The 25,347-nt window shown below is 33.7% G+C and overlaps 1 protein-coding gene across 2 annotated transcripts in view; it reads left to right on the top strand.

The window, feature by feature from the left end:
* Positions 1–25,347, top strand: part of KIFAP3 (kinesin associated protein 3) — a 146,386-nt gene that overhangs the window by 1,901 nt on the left and 119,138 nt on the right. For both annotated transcript variants that reach the window (XM_026003320.2, XM_026003319.2), the window contains exons 2-5: positions 14,903–15,034; positions 19,592–19,746; positions 21,881–21,936; positions 22,482–22,623. In XM_026003320.2, the coding sequence (XP_025859105.1) occupies positions 14,903–15,034; positions 19,592–19,746; positions 21,881–21,936; positions 22,482–22,623 (485 nt within the window). The remainder of the gene's footprint in view (positions 1–14,902; positions 15,035–19,591; positions 19,747–21,880; positions 21,937–22,481; positions 22,624–25,347) is intronic.

Below are 25,347 nucleotides of genomic sequence, written 5' to 3'. Positions count from 1 at the left end.
TAAGGTCAGAATTTGGAAGGTTGAAATACACTCTCCAGTTTTGTCTAATTTTGACAATATAAGTAATGAACAGGTTGCATTGCTTGCTTTCAGATTAGAAATATGCAGCTGATGGATAATACAGGCCTGACGGTTTCTGATGTCTGGCAGAAACTTCCATTTTAATTATTGGTTCTTTGATAATGATTACATATATTCTATTCCTTTTGTAAAATTTTTACCTTTATATTTTGTTTTTAACAGGACAGCAACATGTTTTCAATCTAATTGATTAATTTTAATTAGTTGATTTCAGTGGTTTCATTGCAGTTATTACTGAGGAATCTCTAGTCTCTTTATGTTGAAATGTGTAGAAGATTATAGAATCAAATCCAGTTTCATTTTTTGTTCTGCTAAAAGTTAGTTTTGATTCAGGGGCGCTTAATGAATACTTGCAAAATACCTATTATATGTCTACCATTGTTCTGCTCATTGAGGAAATGATTAAGTAGACATAGTCATGTCCTCAATCAGATATACACAAAAATACATAATTATTTGTGATGGGTTTTTTAGCCTCCTCTTAAAACTGTTCGACGGCTTTTTATTGCTTTTAGAGTTAGAAGCAACTCTCAGCTTTCTCTCTCAGCTTCCTTCTTACCCCCAATAATTTCATACTTGACTCTTACAGAAATAACTTCTTTTAGATCTCTGTGTCTCAGTATTAGGTTCCAAATGCCCTTCCCTTTGTCTGGATCTTGCCCTGTTATTCACCTAGCTAGCTCTTCATTTTTCCTATTTTTGCTTAAGTAGGAAAAAAGTCTTTTTTCTAAAAAGTCTTTCCTGAGCCGCCATTTTCTCATCCTACAAGCCACAAACCAGGTCAGATATACCAGCTAGGTTCTCATGATGCCTAATACTTTGTCTTTACCCACTCTTACAAGTAAATTGTTATAGTTTGTCTTTCCTGCTGGTCTATACGCTTCAAAAAGCTAAGGAACTATATATTTTACTTCTCATTGTAGCCTCACCATACAGCACAGTGCCTAGAACATAAGTATTCACTAAATAGTTATTAAATGAAATGAAAATAAGGCTACAAAGAAAAACAGTCCGAATCATATTGGTCTCAGGAGCTTTCGTAAAGAGTTGAGAAATGTAATAGCAGTGGGGAACCACTGAAAGATTTTAAGAGTAAATGACATTCATTCATTCAGTCAGTCAGTCAGTCAGTCAATGGTTATTTGAAATTCTACCATGTAAAAGTCACTGGGCTGAGTGATTAAAAGTATCGGATAAATGATACATACTTTCTCTGCCTATGTGGTGCTTATAACATAGCAAGGAATACAGACTTTAATATATAATCAGAAGTAATTATTTATAAGTGCTATGAATATATGATAAGCAAAATCAGTATATGGCCTTTGTGTAAAGCTTCTTTTTTTATATACAATAAAATGTTTCAACATTCATCTATGTTTTAGCATTCATCAGTGCTTCATTCCATTTAATAGCTGATTGATAATTCATTGTGTGGATATAGCATATTTTGATTATCCGTTCATCTATTGATGGAGATTTAGATTGTTTCTATCCATTGACTATTGTGAGTAAAGCCTCTTTGAACATTCCTGTACTAGTTTTTAGTTTTTGTTTGAATACTTTTTTTTTTCACTCTCTGGTATATCCCTAGTTGTTGCAGGGTCATGTACTAATTCTGTATGTTTTAACTTATTGAGGAACCACCAAACTGTTTTTCACAGTGAGTATACCATTTTACATTCCCAACAGCAGGGTATGAGAGCTCCAGTTTTTCGAATCACCAACGGTTGTTACTTATTACTTTTTTTAATTAATGGCCATTCAGTGGATGTGAATTAGTGTCTTATTGTGGTTTTGATTTACATTTCCCTAGTTACTAGTGACATTGAGCATCTTTTCATATGCTTCTTGGCCTTTGTCCTATCTGCTTTGGAGAAAAGAGTTCTTTATGTGGTCTAGATACTAGACTCTTATCGGAAAAATGGTTGCAAATATTTTGTCCCACTCTGTGTTTGTTATTTTTTTCCATTCTCTTCATAATATCCTTCCTTATGCAAAAGCTTTAAATTTTGATGAAGTCCAATTTAATTTTTTCTTTAGTTGCTTTTGCTTTTGATGCCATTGTTTAAGAAACCATTGCCAAGTAGTTAATTTCTTTTGTTTTCCCTTGCCTCAGGAGACATATCTAGAAAGATTTTGCTAAAGCTGATGTCAGAGAAATTATTGGATGTGCACACATTAAAAGAATTAAATTGGACCCTTACTTTATACCACATAATTAACTCTAGGATTTTTATGGTTTTGTATCTCATTTTTAGGCCCTTAATCCATTTGAGTTTATTTTTGTGTATAGAGTAAGAGAGTAGTCTAGTTTAATTCTTTTGCATATAGCAAAATAAAAAGCTTCTTAAAGCAAACAATCAACAAAACTGAAAGACAACCTACTGAATCAGAACATATTTGCAAATAATATATCTGAAAAAAGGTTAGTACCCAAAATATATAAAGAAATTCTACAAATCAACATAAAAAACCCAAATAATCCAATTTTAAAAAATGGACGGAAGACACGAACAGACATATCTCCAAAGAAGATATACAGATGGCCGAAAGACACCTGAAGAGATGCTCAACATCACTTATCATCAGTGTAATGCAAATCAAAACTACAATGAGATATCACTTCACACTTGTCAGAATGCCTAAAATCAAAATCACAAGAAGCAAGTGTTGGTTGGGATGTGGAGAAAAAGGAATGAACTTTCATGCACTATTGTTGGGAAGGCAAACTGCTACATTCACTGGAAGGCAGTATGGAGGTTCCTCAAAAAGTTAAAAATAGAACACATCTTATGATCCAGTAATTGCACTACTATATATTTATAAAAAAACAAAACAAAACAAAAGCCACTAATTCAAAGGAATAGGTGCACCCCATATTTACTGCAGCATTATTTATAATAACCACATTGTGGAAGCAGCCCTAGTGTCCATCAGCAGATGAATAGATAAAGAAGAGGTGGTATATATACACATGCAATATTATTCAGCCACCAGAAAGAATGAAGTCTTGCCATTTGCAACAACATGGGTAGATTTGGAAAGACTTAGGCTAAGTAAATTAAGTCAATTAGAGAAAGATAAATACCATATGATTTCTCTCATGTGAAATTTAAGAAACAACAAATGAACAAATGGAAAATAGACAAATCAAGAAACAAAAATTTAAATATAGAGAACAAATGGGTGGTTATCAGAGGAGAGGTGGATGAAGGGATGAGTGGAATAGCTGATGGGGATTAAAGAGTATACTTCTGAGCACTGGGTGATATATAGAATTGTTGAATCATTATATTGTACATGTGAAACTAATATCCCTATAAACTATTCTTTGGATGTGGATACCTGGTTGTCTGGGCACCATCTGTTAAAGGGATCATTCTTTCCCCCAGTGAGAGGACTTGCTACTTTTGTTGAAAATCAATTGATGGTAGATATAGGGGTTTATTTTTGGACTCAGTTCTATTCCATTGATCTATATGTCTCTTTTTTTAAATAAAAAATTTATTTATTTATTTATTTATTTATTCATGAGAGAGAGAGAGAGAGAGAGTCAGACACAGGCAGAGGGAGAAGCAGGCCCCATGCCGGGAGCCCGACACGGCACTCGATCCCGGGACTCCAGGACCACGTCCTGGACCAAAGGCAGGCACTAAACTGCTGAGCCACCCAGGGATTCCCTATATGTCTCTTTTTATGCTAGTATTTCACTGTTCTGATTACTGTAACTTTGTAGTATATTTTGAAATTGGAAAGTGTGTCTTCCAGCTTTGTTCTTTTTCAAGATTGTTTTGGTTACTGAGGGTCCCTTGTGTTTCCATATGAATTTTAGGATCCCTTTTCCATTCTATAAAAGAGGCCTTTGGGGTTTTTATAGGGATTATATTGAATCTGTAGGTCACTTTGGGGAATATTGCCATCTTAACACTATTGTCACTCATTCTATGAACAAGGTGTATCTGTCCATTTATTTAATTATCACCAAATTTCTCCAGCAACATTTCATAGTCTTCACTATGTAAGTGCTGCACTTCTCTGCTTAAATTTATTAGTACTTTTATTCTTTTTTTAAAAAATATTTATTTATTTGCGAGAGAGATAGAGCACGAGTGGGAGCGTTAAAGGGAGAGGGAGAGAGAATTTCCCCAGATGTGGGGCTCTACTTCATGACCATGAGATTGCTACCAAAACCAAAACCAAGAGGTGGACACTTAATTGGCTGTGCCACCCAGGTACCCCTTAGTATTTTATTCTTTTTGATTGTAAGTGGAATTGTTTTCTTGACTTCTTTTTTGGAATTTTCATTACTAATACATAGATACACAACTGATTTTCTCTGTGTTCATAGTGTATTCTGCAACTGCTGAATTTATTCGCTTTAAAAGTTCTCAATATGTGAGATCCTATCATCTGCAGATATAGTATTCTTTTCCAATAGAAAATGCTTTTATTTTTTTTCTATACCTCAATTCTGTGGCTTGAACTTCCAATACTGTATTGAATAGAAGTGGGTGAAAGTGGGCGTACTTGTCTTATTCCTGTTCTTTAGGGAAAGCTTTTATTCTTTTACCACTGAGTATAATATTAGCTGTAGCTTTTTCATATATGCCCTTTATCATATTGAGGGAATTTTCCTGTATTCCTAATTTATTGAATGCTTTTATTTGAAAGAGTGTTAGGTTTTGTCAAATGCTTTTTCTGCATCAATTGGAATAATCATGTATTTTTTCTTTATTCTATTAATGTGGTATATTACATTAATTGATTTTCATATGTAGAACTTCCTTGCATACATGGATAGAACCTATTTGGTCATAGCTTGTAATCCTTTTAATATGCTGTTGGATACTGTTTGCTAGTACTTTTGAGGACTTCTACATCTATATTCATAAAAGATAAAACTATCCCTTTATAAAGGGTATTTATAAAAGATATTCTATTTTGTGGTATCTTTGTCTCACTTTGGTATTAGTAATGCTGATCTTATAGAATGAGTTATCTAGTTTTTGAGTTTGAAAAGGATTGGTGTTGATTTTTCTTTGCATATTTGGTAGAATTCACCAGTGAAGCCATCCTGGACTTTTCTTTGTTGGGAAGTTTTTGACCATTGATTTAATCTCATTACTTACTATGGATCTATTCAGAATTTCTGAAATTATGAGTTAATTATGTAGCTTATGTGTTTCTAGGAATTTGTCCATTTTATCTAGGTTATCTAATTTGTTGGCTTACAGTTGTTTATAGTACTCTTTTTATGTATTTACTGTCAGTAGTAATGTCCCACTTTAATTTCCAAGTCTAGTAATTTGAGTCTTCTGTCTCTCTCTTTTTTTTAATCTAGCTAAAAGTTGGCTAATTTTGGTGGATTTTTCAAAGAAGCAACTTTTGATTTTGTTTTCTCTTTTGCTTATTTTCTATTTCTTTTTTTTAAGATTTATTAATTAGGGGGAGAGAGAGAGAGAGCATGTTGGAAGGGGCAATGGAAGAGGGAGAGAGGAACTCAATCTTATGACCTTGAAATTGGGACCTGAACCAAAACCAAGAGTTGGACGGTTAACTGACTAGCCACCCAGGCATTCCTCTATTCTCTATTGTATCTCTCTATCTTTATTAGAAAGAAGCAGGAGCCTTCTTGTAGAGGCAGGAGCCTTCTACAAGCTTGGGATTTAGTTTATTCTTTTTCTGGTTCCTTGAGGTGTAAAATCAGGTTATTGATTTGAAATCTTTTTATTGAACTATAATTGACATACAGATAAGTTTCAGGTGCACATCATAATGATTTGTATGTATTTGTATATATTATGAAATGATCATCATATTAAGCCTAGTTAACATCCATTATTGTACAGTAATGTTTTTTCTTGTGATGGGAACTTTTAAGATTTACTCTCTTAGCAATTTTCAAGTATACAAAACAGTATTATTAACTATAATCACTATGCTATACATTATATCCCCAGGACTTTTTTATTTTATAATTGGAAATTTGTACCTTTTGAGCACCTTTACCTGTTTTGCCCACCTGCCACTACCTACCTTTGGCAACTACCAATCTGTTCTGTATATCTGTGAGTCTGAGTTTGTTTTGTTCTTAGATTCCCCATAAAAGTGAGATCAGTCAGTATTTGTATTTCTCTAACTTATTTCACGTAGCAAAATGCCCTCAAGGTCCATCTATATTGTTACAACTGGCAAGATTCACACATATACATACACCATATTTTCTTTATCCACTTGTATATCTTTGTGTGTGTGTGTATATCTTTTTAGTTAATGTTTTTGTTTCTTTCCAATAAGTACTCAGAAGTGAATTTGCTGGATTATATGATAGTATGATGGTCAGTTTCTTGAGAAACCTCTATATGATTTTCCATAGTGGCTGCGTTGATTTACATTCCCACCAACAGTGCACAATGGTTCCCTTTTCTCCGTATCTTTACCAACACTTGCTATTTCTTGTCTTTTAGGTAATAGCCATTCTAACAGGTATGAGGTGATATCTCATTGTGGTTTTGATTTGCATTTCACTGATGCCTAGAGATTTTGAGCATCTTTTCATGTACCTGTTGGCCATCTGTATGACTTATTTGGAAAAATGCCTATTTAGAGCCTCTGCTAATTTTTTAATCAGATTGGAATTTTTTTCTGTTGAGCTCTATGAGGTCTTTGTATACTTCAGATATTAACTCATTATCAGATATATTATTGGCAAATATATTCTCCCATTTAATAAGTTGCCTTTTCATTTTTTGTTTCTTTTACTGGGCAGAAGACTTTTAGTTTGATTTGGTCCCAATTAATTTATTTTTGTTTTTGTTGCCTTTGCTTTTGCTGTCAAATAAAAAAAAAAAAGGAAATAAACCAAGACCTATGGTGAGAAGCTTACTGCCTATATGTTCTTCTGGGAGTTTTATGGTTTTAGGTCTTATGTTCCACTCTTAAATCCATTTTGAATTAATCTTTATATATGGTATAAGATAATGGTCCAGTTTCATTCTTTTGCATGTAACTGTCCAGTTTTTCAAACACCATTTATTCTTCCTCTGTTGTTGTAAATCATTTAGCTATATATGTGTGGGTTTATTTCTGGGCTCTGAATTTTGATGTATGTGTCTGTTTTTATGCAAATACCATATTATTTTGATTACTTTAAGTTTGTAATATAGTTTGAAACCAGGGAATGTGATGCCCCTAGCTTTGTTGTTTCCCAAAATTGCTCTGGCTATTCAGGGTCATTTGTGATTCCATATAAATTTTAGGATTGTTTATTCAATTTTTATGAAAAAATGCCATTGGGATTTTGATTGGGATTGCATTGAATTTTTAGGTTTCTTTGGGTGGTATGGACACCTTATCAGTATTAATTCTTCCAATCCATAAGCACAGAATATCTTTTCATTATTTATATTATGTTTGATTTCTTTCATCAATATCTTTTTTTTTATTTTTTTTTAACTTTTATTTATTTATGATAGTCACACACACACACACACACACACACACACAGAGGCAGAGAAATAGGCAGAGGGAGAAGCAGGCTCCATGCACCGGGAGCCCGACGTGGGACTCGATCCCGGGTCTCCAGGATCGTGCCCTGGGCCAAAGGCAGGCGCCAAACCGCTGCACCACCCAGGGATCCCTTTCATCAATATCTTCTAGTTTTCAGTAGATATGTCTTTTACCTTCTTGGTTAAATTTATTCCTAGATATATTATTATTCCTTTTGATATAATTGTAATTGAGAGTATTTTCTTAATTGCTTGTAAGAGGTTCATCATTACTGTATAGAAATGCAACTGATATTTAATACTGGTTTTTGTAAACTGCAACTTTCTTGAGTTTATTAGTTCTAACAGTTTTTGAGTCTTTAGGATTTCCTTTATAATAATATCATGTCATCTGCAAATAGTGACAGTTTTACTTCTTGCTTTCTGACTTGGATGCCCATTATTTCTTTTTCTTGACAGATTACTCTTGCTTGGACTTCTGTCATTAAAAGTATGATATTAGCTGTGTGTTTATCATATACGGCCTTTATTATTATGTTGTGGTACATTTTGTATATTCATTTTGGTGACAGATTTTATGGTAAATGGATGTTGAATGTTGTCAAATGTTTTATGCATCTATTAAGATAATCATATGACTTTTATACTGCACTTTGTTGTATAGTATATCATAATGATTGGTTTGCATTTATTGAACCCTCCTTGTATCCCTCAAATCACACTTGATCATGATGTATGATGCTTTTAATGTAAACTTGAATTTGATTTGCTAGTATTTTGTTGAAGAATTTTGCATTTGTATTCTTTAGAGATACTAGCCTATAATTTTCTTGTGTCTTTGTCTGGTTTTGGTATCAAGGTAATGCTTGCCTTGTTAAAGGAGTTTATAAGTATTCTCTCCTGTTCTATTTTTTGGAAGAGTTTGAGGATGGTTGGTATTAATTCTTTGAATATTTGGTAACATTAACCAGTGAAGCTGTTAGGTCTGGACTTTTGTTTGTTGGGACAGTTTTGATTACTAATTCAATCCCTTACTAATAATTGGTCTGTTCATATTTTCTATTTATGATTCAGTCTTGCTACGTTGAATGTTTTTTAGAATTTTGCCCATTTCTTCCTTGTTGTTAAATTTGTTGGTGTATAATTAATTGTTAAAACTCAGGATCCTTTTGTATTTTTGTGTTATCAGTTGTAATGTTTCCTCTTTTGTTTCTGACTTTATTTTTTTGAGTCCTATCTCTTTTTTTCTTGGTGGATCTAGCTAAAGTCTTGCCAGTCATCTTGTAGTTTGATCTTTTCTCTTGTCCCTTTAGGGTCTATTTAATTTATTTTCACTTTGCTCTTTGTTATTTCCTTTCTTCTACTAACTTTGGGCTTTGTTCTTCTTCTTCTTTTTTTTTTTTTTTTTTTTTTTTTAAGATTTATTTGTTTTGGAGAAAGAGCTGGAGGGAGGGGCAGGAGGAGAGGGAGAGAAAATCTCAAGCAGACTCCAGGCCGAGTGTATAGCCTGATATGGATCAATCTCATGATTCTGAGATCACAACCTGAGCCAAAACTGAGTCGGACACTTAACCAATTACATTACCCAGGTGCTTCTGGGGTTTGTTCTTTTTTCTAGTTCCTTGACGTATAAAGGAACCTTGTTTATTTGAGATCTTTCTTCCTTGATGCAGATGTTTATCCTTATGAACTTCCCTTTTAGAACTGTGTTTGCTGCATACTTTGATTTGGTATGTTGTAATTCCATTTTCATTTGTCTCAAGGTATTGAGCTCTCTTTTGATTTCTTTGACCCGTTGATTGTTCAGTGATATGTTATTTAATCTCCACATATTTGTGAATTTTTTGGTTTTCTTCTTGTAATTGATTCTAGTGTTATATTATTGTGGTCAGAAAAGATGCTTGATATATTTCAATCTTTAAATATTAAAACTTGTCTTGTGGCCTAACATATGATCTGTCTTGGAGAATGTTCCATGTATGCTTGAAAAGAATATGTATTCTGTTCCTTTTGGATAGAATGTTCTATTTATGTCTGTTAAGACTATCTGGTCTAATGTATTATTTAAAAACCAATGTTTCCTTATTGACTTTCAGTCTGGATGATCTACCCATTTATGAAAGTGGGGCATTAAAGTCCCCTAGTACTATTGTATTGCTGTTTATTTCTCTGTTTAGGTCTGCTAATATTTTCTTTATATGTTTATGTGATCCTATGTTAGATGCATAAATATTTACAGATTTTATACCCCTTTGTTGGATTGACTCCTTTGTTATTATATAATCTCCTTTTTCTCTTATTGTAGTCTTTTTTATGAAGATTTTATTTATTTGAGAGAGAATGTGCACAAGTATGGGGCAGAGGCAGAGGGAAAGGGAGAAGCAAACTCCCTGCTGAGTAAGGAGCCCAACATGTGTCTCAGTCCCAGGATCCCTGAGATCAGGAGCTGAGCTGAAATCAAGAATCAGGCACTTAACTGACTAAGCCACTCAGGCACTCCTTTATTATTTTTTTCTTTTTGTTCCTGATTGGGTGAGTTCCACTGCCCTGTCTTTGAATTCACTCATCCTTTCTTCTGCCTCAGATGAACTGTTCTCTGTTCACTCTAGCCTTGTGGGTCTCATGAACACAAGCCTTCTTGGTTTTCAGTGCTAGGCATTTTAGGGCTCATCTTCCAGGTGTAGGTCTTTAAAAGTTGAGGTATCAGATATAGGGTTCAAACCCTTTGCTCCTCAGGCTGAAGCTCAGGTTTGTGAGTTCCCTCCTGATTATAAGTCACTACACATTGGCAGGGGTGGGGTTTGTGGTGAGATTGTATCTTGGTTTCTCCTACCCACTTCAATGTGGATTTTTTTCTCATTCACTTAATGTGTAGGAGTCACTCAGCTAGTTTTTAGGTGTTTTTTACCCCCAGAAGGAAGGTGGTGGTGGTGGTGGTGGTGTTCTTCTTCTTCTTCTTCTTCTTCTTCTTCTTCTTCTTCTTCTTCTTAAGTTTTTATTTATTTTTCATTGTGTGTATGTGTTTTATGTCTTTAACACTTGAATGGCTTTATTTATTTATTTATTTATTTATTTTTAATTTTAGTTCAATTTGCCAATATATAGTATAACACCCAGTGTTCATCCCATCAAGTGCCCTCCTCAGTGCCTGTCACCCAGTTACCCCAACCCCATACCCACCTCCCCTTCCACCACCCTTTGTTTCCCAGAGTTAGGTGTCTCTCATTATTTGTCTCCCTTTCTAATTTCTCTCACTCAGTTTCCCTTCTTTCCCTTATAATCATTTTACTATTTCTTATATTCCCTGTATGAGTGAAACCATATGATGATCGTCCTTCTCTGATTGACTTACTTCACTCAGTATAATATCCTCTAGTTCCATCCACATCAAGACCAATGGTGCCAATGGTGGGTATTCGTCCTTTCTGATGGCTGAGTAATATTCCATTATATATATATACATATATACACACACACACACACCACACACACACCATATCTTCTTTATCCATTCATTTGTTGCCTTCAACAACATCATGGCTCCTTCCACAGTTTGGCTATTGTGGACATTGCTGCTATGAACATTGGGGTTCAGGTGTCCCAGCATTTCACTACATCCATATATTTGGGGTAAATCCCTAGTAGTGCAAATGCTGGGTCATAGGGTAGCTCTATTTTTAACTTTTTGAGGAACCTCCACACTGTTTTCCAGAGTAGCTGCACCAGTTTGCATTCCCACCAACAGTGCAAGAGGGTTCCCCCTTTTCTACATCCAGAGGAAAGTTTTTCGTATGTAGCTGCAGATGTGATGTATCTATGGGAGTTCAGAATCCTCCCATGCTACCATCTTGAATGGAAGCTTGGAGTAAATTCTTTCAACAGCAATAGTTTTTTTTGTTTTGTTTTGTTTTTGAGTACCTGTTTAATGAAAGATAATGAATTTTTGTTGTTCTAGAAAATTGATGAATGTGTAATGTAATGTCAGCATTTATTTTCTCTTTAAGGATCATAATGATATCATCAACCACATAAAGTCTGGAAACATTAGGATGTACTTCAGAAATTATTAAGAACATTGTACCCCCAGAATGACAACTATTACATAGAGTGCTAGAAGATATATTTTTATATCACTCTGTGAAGCATAGACTTCACATTGGTATTGAAAAATGATTTTTCTAAATTAACTTCGCATATTTTAGGTTCTGGTTTTCTTATGTATATAAAAAAATAGAGCTGTTATTGAGAAGGCTCCATTTGTTGAAAAAATTTACAGTTAAAAGATAGCAGTTTTGATATGTGTCATATGATGCTTCAAATAGAAAAATCAGTTAATTCCAATAATTAGTTAAATTTTTTAAAATCTAATACATGGGTTCCAGGTAAAGCATTTGAAAGTTCATTCTCTTGATACGTAAACATCTGACATCATTATGATTACCATGTTAAATTCAGTTTGAAAGTTCAGCTTTAAGATAAAATTATTCATTTTGTGGCGATAATTCAAATATAAGTTTGGTGAGGCACATTGGTTTGGAAAATTTTTCATACTAAATTATCATCAGCAGATATGTACGTGTTATAGGTTGCATGCAGACATAATTCATAACAGTATCCAAATAAGCTGGAATATTTTACCAACTGAACTAGAATTTGAAGCCATGGTTGTCAGTGTTGAAATATTTGTATCATACGTAGAGTAACTGAATTACAAAATGTTTTTAGCCTTTACAGAACTACTTTGTAAAGCAATCAAGTGCCCTATAATGATTTTGAATGTTTTGTAAATGTGTAAATTTTGTTCAGCATCAGTTAGAAATAAGGAATCAAGGTGTTCAACAAATGGAGAATCTGTAATCTGAGTGTATGAATTTCTAAAGGCAAAGCATTGTCATAAAGTGACTACATAGTAAGTTTTAAATGTATGTTACTATTAGTATAATATGAGCTTAGTTGTAATATATGTATTTTATTTTATTTATTTGAGATTGATTTATTTATTTGAGAGAGAGAGAGAGGCAGAGAGGCAGAGACATAGGCAGAGGGAGAAGCAGGCTCCTCACAGGGAGCCCACCGTGGGACTTGATCCCCGATGCTGGGATCACAACCTGGGCCAAAAGCAGGCACCCAACTGCTGAGCCACCCAGGCGTCCCTATATGTATTTTATATATTCAGTTACAATGCCAGGGAGAATGGGAGGGGTTTATCCATCCATAATTTCCATCAGGTCCCACATTGATATAAACAATAACTTGTGTTACTCTAATGTAAAGTACCATTCAATGTAGTTTCAACTCTACCAGATTGTTACCCTTAGGCCTCTCCTATAAAGAAAGTCTAGAGCTGCCACTCTATTATGTATATTTGGTAGAAAAATATCTGAATGTACATGTGCTAAATTTTTAAAATTGGTTTCTTCTAGTTTTTTTTTTTTTCTTCTAGGTTTTTGAGTTTATTTTTTTCTTTGCAATTTCGGTGTTCTACTTTTCCTATAAAAACATAACCTGCTTTAGTGATAAACTTTTAAAAATTGAATGAATTTATTACTCTTTAAAACACACACACACACACACACACACACTAGCAAGAAGTGGGAAGATTCTTTGATCTATTTAATTTCTTTGAGAAAGGCAAGATATCAGACCAGAAGACAGCAGTTAAGCTTCTATCTCACCTCTTGGTACGTGGAAGACCTACTGTGAAAGTGGTGGTAGGAGACTTCTCATAAGATCTCCATTTTTTATCCTTATGATTCTCTTCATTGAATTTGCCCCTTTCTGTATAGGAAATTCATGACTGGGTTTGCTCTCCATCTCATCAGGAAACAAATAACTAGTTTGCTTTATAATTAAGCTAGTTTGTGTAGTGCTTCTTATTTAGTACATCTTTTTTTTTTTTTAAGCTCTTCTTAGTTCTTTTGATTCCTGTGATTTCTTTAGCTTTTAATTGCTAACGTCGACTTGTATCCATTTATCTTACCTTTTGGACTCTGTACCATCCTGTTTAGTATATGTGTGTTTATCTGATTTCCTGTTTTTACTGGCCTGCCTGGTTCCTAGTTGCTTCCATTCTTTACCAGCTTTGTTCTGAACACCTTACTGTCAGTTTAGTTGCTGATGTACCTACACTCTAGCACTGTTATATTTGATTTCCCACTCTGTCTCTCTACTTGAGTCTTAGTCATGGTCCCAATACAGACTCCATCTCCATGGTCTTAGCTTTTTTTTTTTTTACTTGAAGAATTCTGATGAAAAGATCATTTTAAAAATTACACTGAAAATATACATAAGAAGCCATTTATTTCTAACAGAAGGAAAAGCTTTGGGTTTCTAATTATTGGAATCAATTTAAGACATTGTCATATTTGTGTTTCTTCTCATCAGGCTAAAATGCCCCCTAGCCCACTGTGACCACAGGGAGAAATTTATCTGTTCCTATTGCTTAATCTCTTTGAGTACAACTTGTCACCTTCAAATGCGGCCAAGTGACAAGGAATTAATTTGTCATTGGTTTTCAATAATTAAACATTCATTGTATAAACTCTAGAAGCTCGGAAGGATGATATATATAGGAACTTTCCATGGGAACTACTAGTGACACTATAATTTGAGATGTATAACTATAAAAAATGTATGATTTGAAAAATGATTAGGTACTAATGCCACAATTTACAGAGTCATATAAGATGATACATAATAAATATTGAAGTTTACATAATTTCTTCATGTCATTTTGTATTACAGTTAATGGGCTAATTGTTAGGCAGATTGATTTTTTAAATATAAATTTTGCGGTGTGCTTGGGTGGCTCAGTTGGTTAAGCCTCTGAGTCTTGATCTTGGCTCCGGTCTTGATCTCAGGATCATGAGTTCAAGCCCTGCACTTGGCTCCATGCATGAACCCATGTAAAAAGAAAAGAGAAGAAATAAAACAAAAAAATGAAATAGAAAATAAAATATAAGTTTTTGGGCAGCTTCTTTGTTTTTGAATTGCTAATTTTTGTTTGAGGTTATTCTCTCCAGAACATTTTATTTATTTTATTGACTTGCTTTTATGCATGGTTCTTTGTGTAAATGTATTTCTTCCTCAGGTATAGCTATTTATTAAGGTGCTTTCTGCAAGACTAAGCATAATAAGTATAGTACAGAGTTTACAGACTTGGAGAAAAAGACTTGTTTCTTGGTCCAAGTCAAGAGAAAATATAATTTAAATGCATATGTTAATCCAACCCACATGCTTTTGGAACTAGAAACTCGGTAAAAACCATGAACATTTTGTGAGTTTTTAATCTGTCTCTTTTTATCATATAGGAAAGTTAAAGGAGGAAATATTGATGTACATCCATCAGAAAAAGCACTCATTGTTCAGTATGAAGTGGAAGCTACTATTCTTGGAGAAATGGGTGATCCCATGTTGGGAGAACGAAAGGAATGCCAAAAGATGTAAGTTTTTTTCATTTGTGTATGTTTTGAAAGTAGTGAACCTTATACAAATTGTGTAGAAATCTGATGGTATTTGTATCATCTATAGATGATAGATGGTTATAGCATTCTTCTAGACATACTTCATCTTAGTGAAGCAGAGACTATATTAAACTAAAAAATCAGAGTATATTTATTCCAGAGAAGATCAGGTTTACATAAGCATGATGGGGCTTCTTGAAAAATATCATTTCTAATTTATCCCATTTAGTAAATGCATATAATAGAATATAAACTACTACAACTTGTGAAATCAATAATAAAAGATATGATTATGTGAGACTTTTTTGCTTAATTTAGGAAATGTCTATTTTAGGGGATCCTGTCTGTATTCTTTTTTCCCTGGAACTGTAGAAAATACTATGAATTCTAGAATTCCCAAATGGGGCATGTACTTTTAATTCATCCCTTAAAAGTCTAGCCCTATGAAAGATGTTAGTAATAAAATGAGCATTTCTGACTCAATGAGTTGAGCTTATATCTCCTGACATCCTACATACTTTCCTTCCTTCTTTTATAATATTTTCAGGAGCCCATTGGAAACTGGCCTTTTTCATTAATCTATTAGTTGTGCTGCTAATTGTCTTGCCCTTCTTCCATAGTGTTGTGGAAGTAAAGAAGGTTTGAGGTTACCTAGTATTCTCTCCAACATCTCTCCCTCCCTTTAAAAAAAATTTTTGATTTGGGAACAAAGTTAAAAGAGTTTTAACTAGTTAAAAAGTACTAGTATGGGGATCCCTGGGTGGCGCAGCAGTTTGGCGCCTGCCTTTGGCTCAGGGCGCGATCCTGGAGACCCAGGATCAAATCCCACGTCGGGCTCCCTGTGCATGGAGCTTGCTCCTCCCTCTGCCTGTGTCTCTGCCTCTCTCTCTCTCTGTGACTATCATAAATAAATAAAAATTAAAAAAAAAGTACTAGTATGTTCTGGTGGTGTAGCACACTGAAAAATACTGTATTTTAAATATATAGCAGTGGTTCTCAATTGGCTGTGATTTTTTTCCCCCAGGGAACATTTGGTAATACCTGGGGACATTTTTGATTGTTGTAACTGGAGGAATCCTATTGGAAATCTAGTGGATAGAGGACAGGATACTGCTAACCATCCTACAATGTGCAAGATAGCCACCTACAAACAAAGAATGATTTGGCTCCAAATTTTAATAGTGCTGCAATTAAGAAATTCCATGTGTGTAGCAGCCTGCAAAGAGAAACTGCCTAATATCTTAGTAAGATCCCTAATCCATCTTCCTTTTTTGTGTTAGGAGACTAAATTACACAGATACTTCATTAAAATAACTGAGTCCTTGGATAATCCGCTAAACTGAAGAAAATACACATATATACACACACACAGTACTTAGACTGTGTCCTCTTACACTTTCTCTTCCATTAATGTGTTTCTTATTGCTGCCTGAATTTTGTGCATTTTGAGAACATGTAAAAATCTCTTGAGATCTTATTAATTTGACTTCCAAAGAAGGTAGCAGATTAGTCTTTGCCTTTAGAACTTCAGATATCCACATTTCAGGTGAGAGAGATTTCATTTTTAGTTCTTAAGAATGCAGTAAGTAGCCTCCTTCAGCTAGAATTAAATGAGAATGTTGTTATTGCTTGGAAATCCATGGACTTTTTAGACAAAGGATACATTCACCCAAGTGTCAACCACTTGGCAGGAGTTACTACCAACTATGGCTAGATAGTACGTGGATTTAAACTTCAGTAAGGGAAAACCTAAGTAATTCAACCTTGTGATACTCAACTGTGGCTGCGCAAGGTTTGGAGAGAAATCACTGTAGGACCAAAAGGAGAATGTAGTTTGTTGATACTTCAAGAAGTTTTAGCAATGGCAGCAAGTGGGGATAAGGATTTTGAGGGGATAAGGATTTTGAGAGGGACACTCATATAGGCTGAGACAAATACAAAGTGAAATTGTCATTAAATTGGGGTAGTCAGTGCTATGGCCCAGGTCTAAAAGACTTGTACTATATTTCATTTTCCCTTATTAGGTAAAGGAATATTTAAGCCCCATCTTCAACGGAGTCCCAGTTTTCTCAAGATTTCTTTATAAGATACTGATGATTATGGACCAAAAATAATTTGGGTATTTTTCTTGTAGGTTTTTGATGTTCTTAGTAGGTATGGACTGCCTAATGAGGTTCTGATTTCTTACTATGAGTATAATCAGTAAACATATGGTTGACATTTTTTTTTTTAAATTTTTATTTATTTATGATAGTCACAGAGAGATAGAGAGAGAGGCAGAGACACAGGCAGAGGGAGAAGCAGGCTCCATGCACCAGGAGCCCGACGTGGGATTCGATCCCGGGTCTCCAGGATCGCGCCCTGGGCCAAAGGCAGGCGCCAAACCGCTGCGCCACCCAGGGATCCCTGGTTGACATTTTCTAAAAATTCTAGCCCTACCTGTTTTTTCTTTGTCTTTTATAATGAGGGAAGGAGTTAGGGGAGAGGCATACACACTGAAAGAAGAAAATCTATTACCTTGGATAGAAAGAAGATGAGTCAGATTGTTAATATATATCTTGGTAGAAAATAGATCTAAAAAAGGATAGAAAAATCTACTTTATCAAATCAATATACCACTACATACCTATTGGAATAGGTAAAATCCAAAACATTGACAGCACCAAATGCTGGTGAGGATATAGAGCAACAGGAACTCATTCATTATTAGTGGGAATATAAAATGGTATTATAACTACTTTGGAAGACAGTTTGGCAATTTCTTACAAAGTTAGACATAGGCTTACCATATAATCCAGCAGTTGTGTTTCTAGATATGAACTCTAATGAGTTGAAAACACATGTCCACACAAAAACAGGAGAATTAATGTTTGTAGAAAATTTATAATTGTCAAAAATTGGAAGCACGCCAGGTATCCTTCAACAGGCAAGCGGGTAAACAAACTGTGGTGCATTCATATAACCAAGTACAATTCGGGGCTAAAAAGAAATCAACTATCAAGATGTGAAAACACATTTGAGGTACCTTACTATATTAATGCATATAAGTGAAAGATGCCAGACTGGAAAGATTCTAATATGTGACATTCTAGAAAAGAAAAAACGAAAGTAGAAAGATTAGAGGCTGTCAGGAGTTCAAGGGATGAGGGAGGGGAGAATAGGTGAAGCACAGGGCATTTTTAGGCCAGTAAAACCATTTTGTATGATACTGTAATGGTGTATCCATGGCATTATACATTCAAGACCTAGAGAACTATAGGACACAAAGAGTGAACCCTAATGTAAACTGTGAACTTCATTCAGTGATAATGTATCAGTTTTGTTTCATCAGTTGTTGTAAAGGCACCACGTGATGCCTTCTGGATATGCAGCTAAAATTATACAAAAATAAATAGTTTAAAAGATTTAAAACTGTAGGAAGATAAATAGATTAAAGAAAACTTAAATGGACTAAGTATTGCTGGTTGTCGCATACATTAGAAGCCATTTCTGCACATTTTTTTAAAAGATTTTATTTGTTCATGAGAGAAACAGAGAGAGAGAGAGAGAGAGACATAGGCAGAGGGAGAAGCAGGCTTCCCGCAGGGAGCCTGATGTGGGACTTAATCCCAGGATCCTGGAATCACAACCTGAGCTGAAGGCAGATGCTCAACCACTGAGCCACCCAGGTACCCCACCACTCTAGGGAATTTAAGCATAAAAGGAATTTGTTAAAGACTATTAGGTAATTTGTAGAATCCTGGGAGGACCAGATCGAGGGAAGACTGTTTAGCTGGGAATAATATATAAATCACTATGCTGCACTTATTTCAGATCATCAGTATTTGAATAATGATTTCACAGATGCTGAGGACAAAGCATTTTTCAGAGATCTCTGTCCCAACTGCATCTAATATCTTGATGTCTCTTCCAACATCGGCTGTCTTCACCAAAAAATAATTCCACACAGTGGCTACTTTGTTAATGTTTCTCTTTTTGAATGTAAGCCATACATGGGTACATCTGCTTGAGTCTTTTGCCACCAATTGAGTTTTCACCTGAACCTAATTTTGTGTCTTCATGGCTCTCCCTGGTACCACAAATCCATGTACATTGTCAATTGTTTCCACCAGAACAATTGAATCTGAAAATACTGATATTATGTGTGTGTCCCAAGTTAAATAATTGTGAGTTTGGTCAAGAAAATTACTTATTTTTGGCAATATGGATTCTCATATCCAATAATGATTAAGACTTCATATATATTGTCAGAAAGACTGTTTTAAAACAAGATACCTGTCTTAGACAAGATATGCTATCTTGTCTAGAAGAGTAAGATGTAGATTTTATGTTCCTTTTGTGATCTTGCCTGTCCAGTTCAAAGAAATCATTTGTTTGCATTTTTCTAAGCCTAATTACATCTAATACTTTATTTTATTTTACTAAAAGAGTCTGTGTCAGGTACCTTTAAATACTTTATAACTATTTATTTGGAAGTAGTATTTTTATCACTTACTTTGGTATTACCTGAGTTGGAAATTTTTGATATGCTTACAGCATTCGTCTTAAGAGTCTCAATGCCAACACAGATATAACTTCCCTGGCACGGAAGGTGGTTGAAGAATGTAAACTTATTCATCCCTCAAAATTAAATGAGGTAGAACAGCTGTTGTACTATCTACAGAACCGCCGGGATTCATTGTCAGGAAAAGGTAAGTATAATTCCTTACTTTTTAATGCATAACCAGAGTTCTTTAACTATAGTTTTTGCTTTTGATATTTCAATCATGGGGTTTGTTTTGTTATTGTTTTATTTTATTTTTCCAGTGCTATAAGTAAGTAATGAATGAAAGAATAAACCTATTAGTTTCCTGCAGGAAGGCTCTGTATTAGATACTTCTATGCAAAATGATCTGTTTCTGTTTCATATTGTGGTAGGTGTGTATGTTTGTGTTTGTGTCTGTATGTTTGTGTGTGTGTGTTGTGTATATTTCATATTGTGTGTGTGTATGTTTGTGTACATATATGCTGAGGTAAGGAGTGAAAAAGCAAATGTCTGTCATATTGACTCTAGAATAATGAAAGGAGAGAATTTGGGGCGGCAAAATCTATTTTCTCTACACAATTAGATTTATATTTTCTAAATTTCTTATAGAGATTTAATTTATAATTTGAATGGGTTACTCAAGCATTTAAATGTTAAAATATATGTCATATGTTTTCAACTATCCTAAAGATACAAGTTTTATGAATCTTTCTTAGGAAAATATTGCTTTTTCATTCATAATGTCTTCCTTGTTGCCATTCTTCTGTCTTCAATTTCTTCATAAATAACCAAGCCATTAAAATATTAAAGCTTAAAAAAATAATAATAAAAATAAAAAAATTAAAAATTAAAAAAAATTAAAGCTAAGCAATTATTTTTAGAAGACATCATCAAATATTCTAAACCAAAAATGAAACAAAGTAAAAATACAGACATTTGAATAGAAAGTCATCTCAGATTATTGAATACATATTCTACTTCATAGTACTGATTAAGTTTACATGTCTTTCACCATTGGTGAGTTAAAATGTGGTGCCTTTGAAATAATTCATAAATGCTTAAGTGTTGATTATACTAAGTAGAAAGAAGTAAAAGAAAATTTGCTTGGGCTTTTTTCAAATTATTCTGTCTTTTCTATTTACAGCAAATGAAATGCCTTGTGTCTAACATACACTTTTATTAGTTAGCCCTGAATATAATATCTAATGTGATCAGTATGTATTTTTGGATGAATTAAGTGATGATAAATTTATTTAAAAGCAAAAATAAGCAGTTTGAATTTGATTCCATCCAACTACATAACTGGCATTCAATGTATGTTAATTATTCATAATAACTGCTATAAGGAAAATATTAAGAAGAATTTTTATTGTTTCATGATAGAATATTCTACTTAAGATCTCTATAAATGAGGGCGATAACTCCTTTGATAAATAAGTTCAAAGTGAGCAAAGTAAATCCTGTATTCTAGCAAGAAGTGTGTGTACTTATTTTGAGTTACAGTGTCCTTAAAATTGATCTTTCCTCATGCCTAATTAATTTAATCCCAAGTGCATTTACATTAGAGTATCTTTACTACTAAAACCCTTGAACTGTGTTTTCAAGGTAAATTAGTTTTCTCACCTTCTTCCCCCCAAATTAAATGAATATAAGGAAATTTTCATGTCAACATGGGTAAATCTGTTCAAATCAATCTGCTTATGTAGATATTAATGTTTTGAAGACATAAATGAAATACTGTTGCTATGTTAAATACACACTTATTTTTTAAAAACTATTCCATTTTTCTTTTTTAACTTTTTTACTTGATATTCACTATTTCAAAGCCAGAATCTTGCACCCTAAAAGTGATTGAAACAAAATAGTAATACTTAATTTATGTGATTCCTTACCTTCAGTGATTTTTTTTCCATTTTAGTTTTTATATTACTCAACTTATTAATGTATTGTTGCCTTATTGATTTTCCTCCTCCCATCTTAAATGTGAGTTAAGAAGGGACTATTTTGCTTCTTGTTGGCGAGTCTGGCTGTTTACATACCCAAAAAGGTAGTAACAAAGGAGGAAATGAAATTATGACTTTGGGATCATTTATACTCTCCTTGATATCCTCATTAGAACAGATGGATTATAGGTGAACAGTTTTGAATTTTTAATTTATTGGGAAAAAGATGATTTTATAAACTATTCAGTTTTAAGATCCTCAACTCAGCCATAATTGAAGTCAGCTGCTAAAAATAAAAATTGCCCAGTAACTCTAAAAACTTAGTTCTTCTCATTAAAAAAAAAAATCTTTTTACAGAAAAAAAAGAAAAATCAAGCAAGCCTAAAGATCCACCTCCTTTTGAAGGAATGGAGGTAAGACTGTATTCTGATCTAATAGATAACTGATTGATTGTAAGGTTGTTCCATTTTCCCATCAATAATTCATATAATAACATTAAATAGATATGGAAATTTTAAAAATTATTGAACTTAGAACCTGGAAAGATAGATATTCAGTATTACATACAGGCAAAAGTTAGTGACATGTTTTTTAGATATATTTACTTTGACAAGTAAGTTTTGAAGTGTTTTAAATATTCTTATTGCGTTATATTTTGAAATACCAATTAACCTATTGAAGTAGAACTAAATTATTTTGTATTACATTTAAGATACTTTATATTAATAGGCCAATTTTAGAGTATATATCTTATTTTTATATAATATATAACTACTTTTGTATTGGATTCCTAGCACCCAGAGGTCTAATTTTCCCCTCTATGAAAGGACTATGAGTACTTTGAAAACTTGTCTGTTATTAAAAGGGCAATATATTGACCATAAAATATCCTTCTTTTGACAGTAGCTTTGTTGAACATTGTTGTTCTTTTAGAGTACTTCCTCTTCCTTTCTTTCAGATTGATGAAGTTGCTAACATTAATGACATGGATGAATACATTGAGTTACTATATGAAGATATTCCTGACAAAGTTCGTGGTTCTGCTTTGATCCTGCAGCTTGCTCGAAATCCTGATAACTTGGAAGAACTGCTATTGAATGGTGATTTATATCTATAAATATTAAAAATAGAAAATTTGTTGTATTATATGGTTTTTAAGTTTATTACAAAAGAGAAAGCTAACATTATACCAAAGTTAGGAATGCATTTGTTTCCCAGATCTTTGTTACCTTCTTATGAAAATTTTTTAACTTAAGACCATAACACTTAACTACTGTGAAGAATTCACATATCATTTAATTTAAACAATAAAAATAAAGCATTAATGGTACTATTCTCTTCTGAAGGACTTTTATTACCAGTTAAACTGGTAAAAACTCTACCAGTGTTTTAATACACTAATAGAGAAATGGATCTTCAGAGGTCCTTACTTTGGTTACAGAAATGCTTGGCCCTGAAATTCATTTTTATTGAAAGTAGAAAGTAGAGATGTAAATTTTTTTGCATATTTAATAGCCAGTTATTCCAACCTAGTTAGTGAATACTCCTTTCCCCAAAGATTTGAAATGTCTTTTCTGTTAAATGCCTGGCATTCAGTTATTCAATAGATACTTCTTAAAAACCTATTCTTGCCATGTACTGTTCTGGTATATTCATAGGTATATTTTAATGCTTTTTTTTTCTTTTCCATTGATCTATTTGATAATTTGCATACCACTATTATACTGTTTGTTTTGTTATGTTTTGTTTTGTATTTTGACTAGAGTTTTAGAGTAGGTAGGAGAAATGTTCCAATTTGTTGATTTTTTTTAAATAGGTGTTGCTGGTCTTATACATTTTCTTAATAAATTATTTTGAGATTGTTTTATCATATGCTCTAAAAAATTATAATGGAATTTTAATTATGATTGCATTTCACTGATAAATTGATTTTGGGTTATATTTTGGCCTTCAGTAAACTTCATAATTTTATTTTGGCTATTTCTTGATGATCTATGTACAATTCCCATAGCTATATTTTTATTGAGACACTTTTCTATTCTATACTAATGGAGAAAAATGAAATGAAATTTGGAAAATAGGTTATTAGCCATATACCTAAATTCATGACATTATAGTACATTATTTTCCAAAGCACAGTTGACTCTTGAACAATGGAGAGGATGGTTTAGGGGTGTAGCTCCCCCCTCCAGTCAAAAATACATATGTAATTTTTGACTTTTAAGAAACTTAACTGCATACGGTACAGTAATAGAACAAGGCACCACACCTCTCCTTGTCCCCAACCAAAGTTAAGCTGGATCATGGAGTGGCACCCGTTCCTTGCTTCCATACCCAAGAATGTGGGAAGTATTTGTATACATGGAATCTGAGTGAAGGCAGAACACTTTCACCTGTCTATCTAGGTTGCTTGCTCCATCAGACGAGACCCCCTTTATGAAGTTCTAATGCAGTTTCTGGTTATAGGAGATGCTGGCAAGTAGTGAGCTGCCAGTTCCCTGGAGGAGTTAGTTCCCCACTTAGGAGAGATTTCAGCACCACGGACAGCAACCTCCCTGCTGTCCACTCTGCATCCCAGGTTCCTGCTTGGTGCTCTTGGCCCCATTGTTCTGGACTTGTTACTCCTGGGTGGGGGATAGTGGAGGGCTGAGGGAGGATGGCAAGTTATTCTGTGGTCCTTGGCCGATTCTGGCCTGTGACTGACCATGCCTCACCACCTCAGTAACAATCTCTTCCCAGAGCTGGTTCATATGTACCTCTCAGTTCAAGACCTCGATGAACCTACCTTCCAACAGATAGTGAGTGATGTGAGGCATGCCAGGAGCAGGCAAGAGCCCTGCTGTCTCAGACTTCTCTGCATCTTTCATTTGCCTTCCCTCCTAGTCATTTGTCAACTTCTATGTTTCTTTCCAATAATAATCCACAGAATTCATACCAGTGTGTTCAAGGGTCAGCTGTATATTCTAAGAAATACTGGTTCCTCTGGATTATAGTGGTGAAATACTTTTCATTAATACTGAATAAAAAACTTACCTGGTTCTTTAGGTAGAACTTTGTGGAGCTTTTACATATTAATGTATGTTGCCTATCTATTTACTTGACTCCAGACAGTTTTGTTCAAAGCATATGGTATACCAGTGCTCTGCATTGTGAGTATTAATAACATTATGAAATGATATTGTAGGATGTTTTTTAGCTTGAAAAGTTCCTAAGTAGATTAATAATAGTTTCATATTCTGAATGACCAAAGAGCAAAAATAAGTTGAACACTTTCATTACCATAACTAATACTAGTAATGCAGTCCATAAAGTACAGTAGATTCTGAATGCCTATTATAGAAAGTTGAATTATGATCTCTGTATAACACAGATATTTTTTAATGCTTTAATATTTTAAGCATCGGTAAGCTGTGTAACAATTCTAATTTGAAACTGGTCTCATTATTTTATGTTTACTTAGCATTTGGTAATTCTCATTAATCAGTTCATTAAGTTTTTCCCTTTCTCAAGATAAAAATCTAGCAGAGATGTTTATTCTACCCTGAAGCTAATTTTATGAAAGATTTTTTGTTTTATGTCTGTTGGCATTAATTTAACATAATATTAAAATAGATTTATTTTTATGTGTGTAAGTTTTATTTGCTTATTAATTTGCTTCAATGGAGCTAGTGTTAGCCTGCTAAACTGCTCATTATTTTTTAGACTGATTCTAGTTTTTTCCTTCTTCACAAACACATTAAATCAGATGTTAAAAAACAAACAAAAAAATGGCACTGTAGTAGCAAGATTATAAGTGGAAATACAAATTAAAAAATAAATTGTCT

Source organism: Vulpes vulpes, chromosome 13, assembly GCF_048418805.1.
Source record: "Vulpes vulpes isolate BD-2025 chromosome 13, VulVul3, whole genome shotgun sequence".
NCBI classification, from domain to species: domain Eukaryota; kingdom Metazoa; phylum Chordata; class Mammalia; order Carnivora; family Canidae; genus Vulpes; species Vulpes vulpes.
The sequence above is the reverse complement of the archived record's forward strand: the minus strand, read 5'-3'. Positions and strand labels throughout refer to the sequence as shown.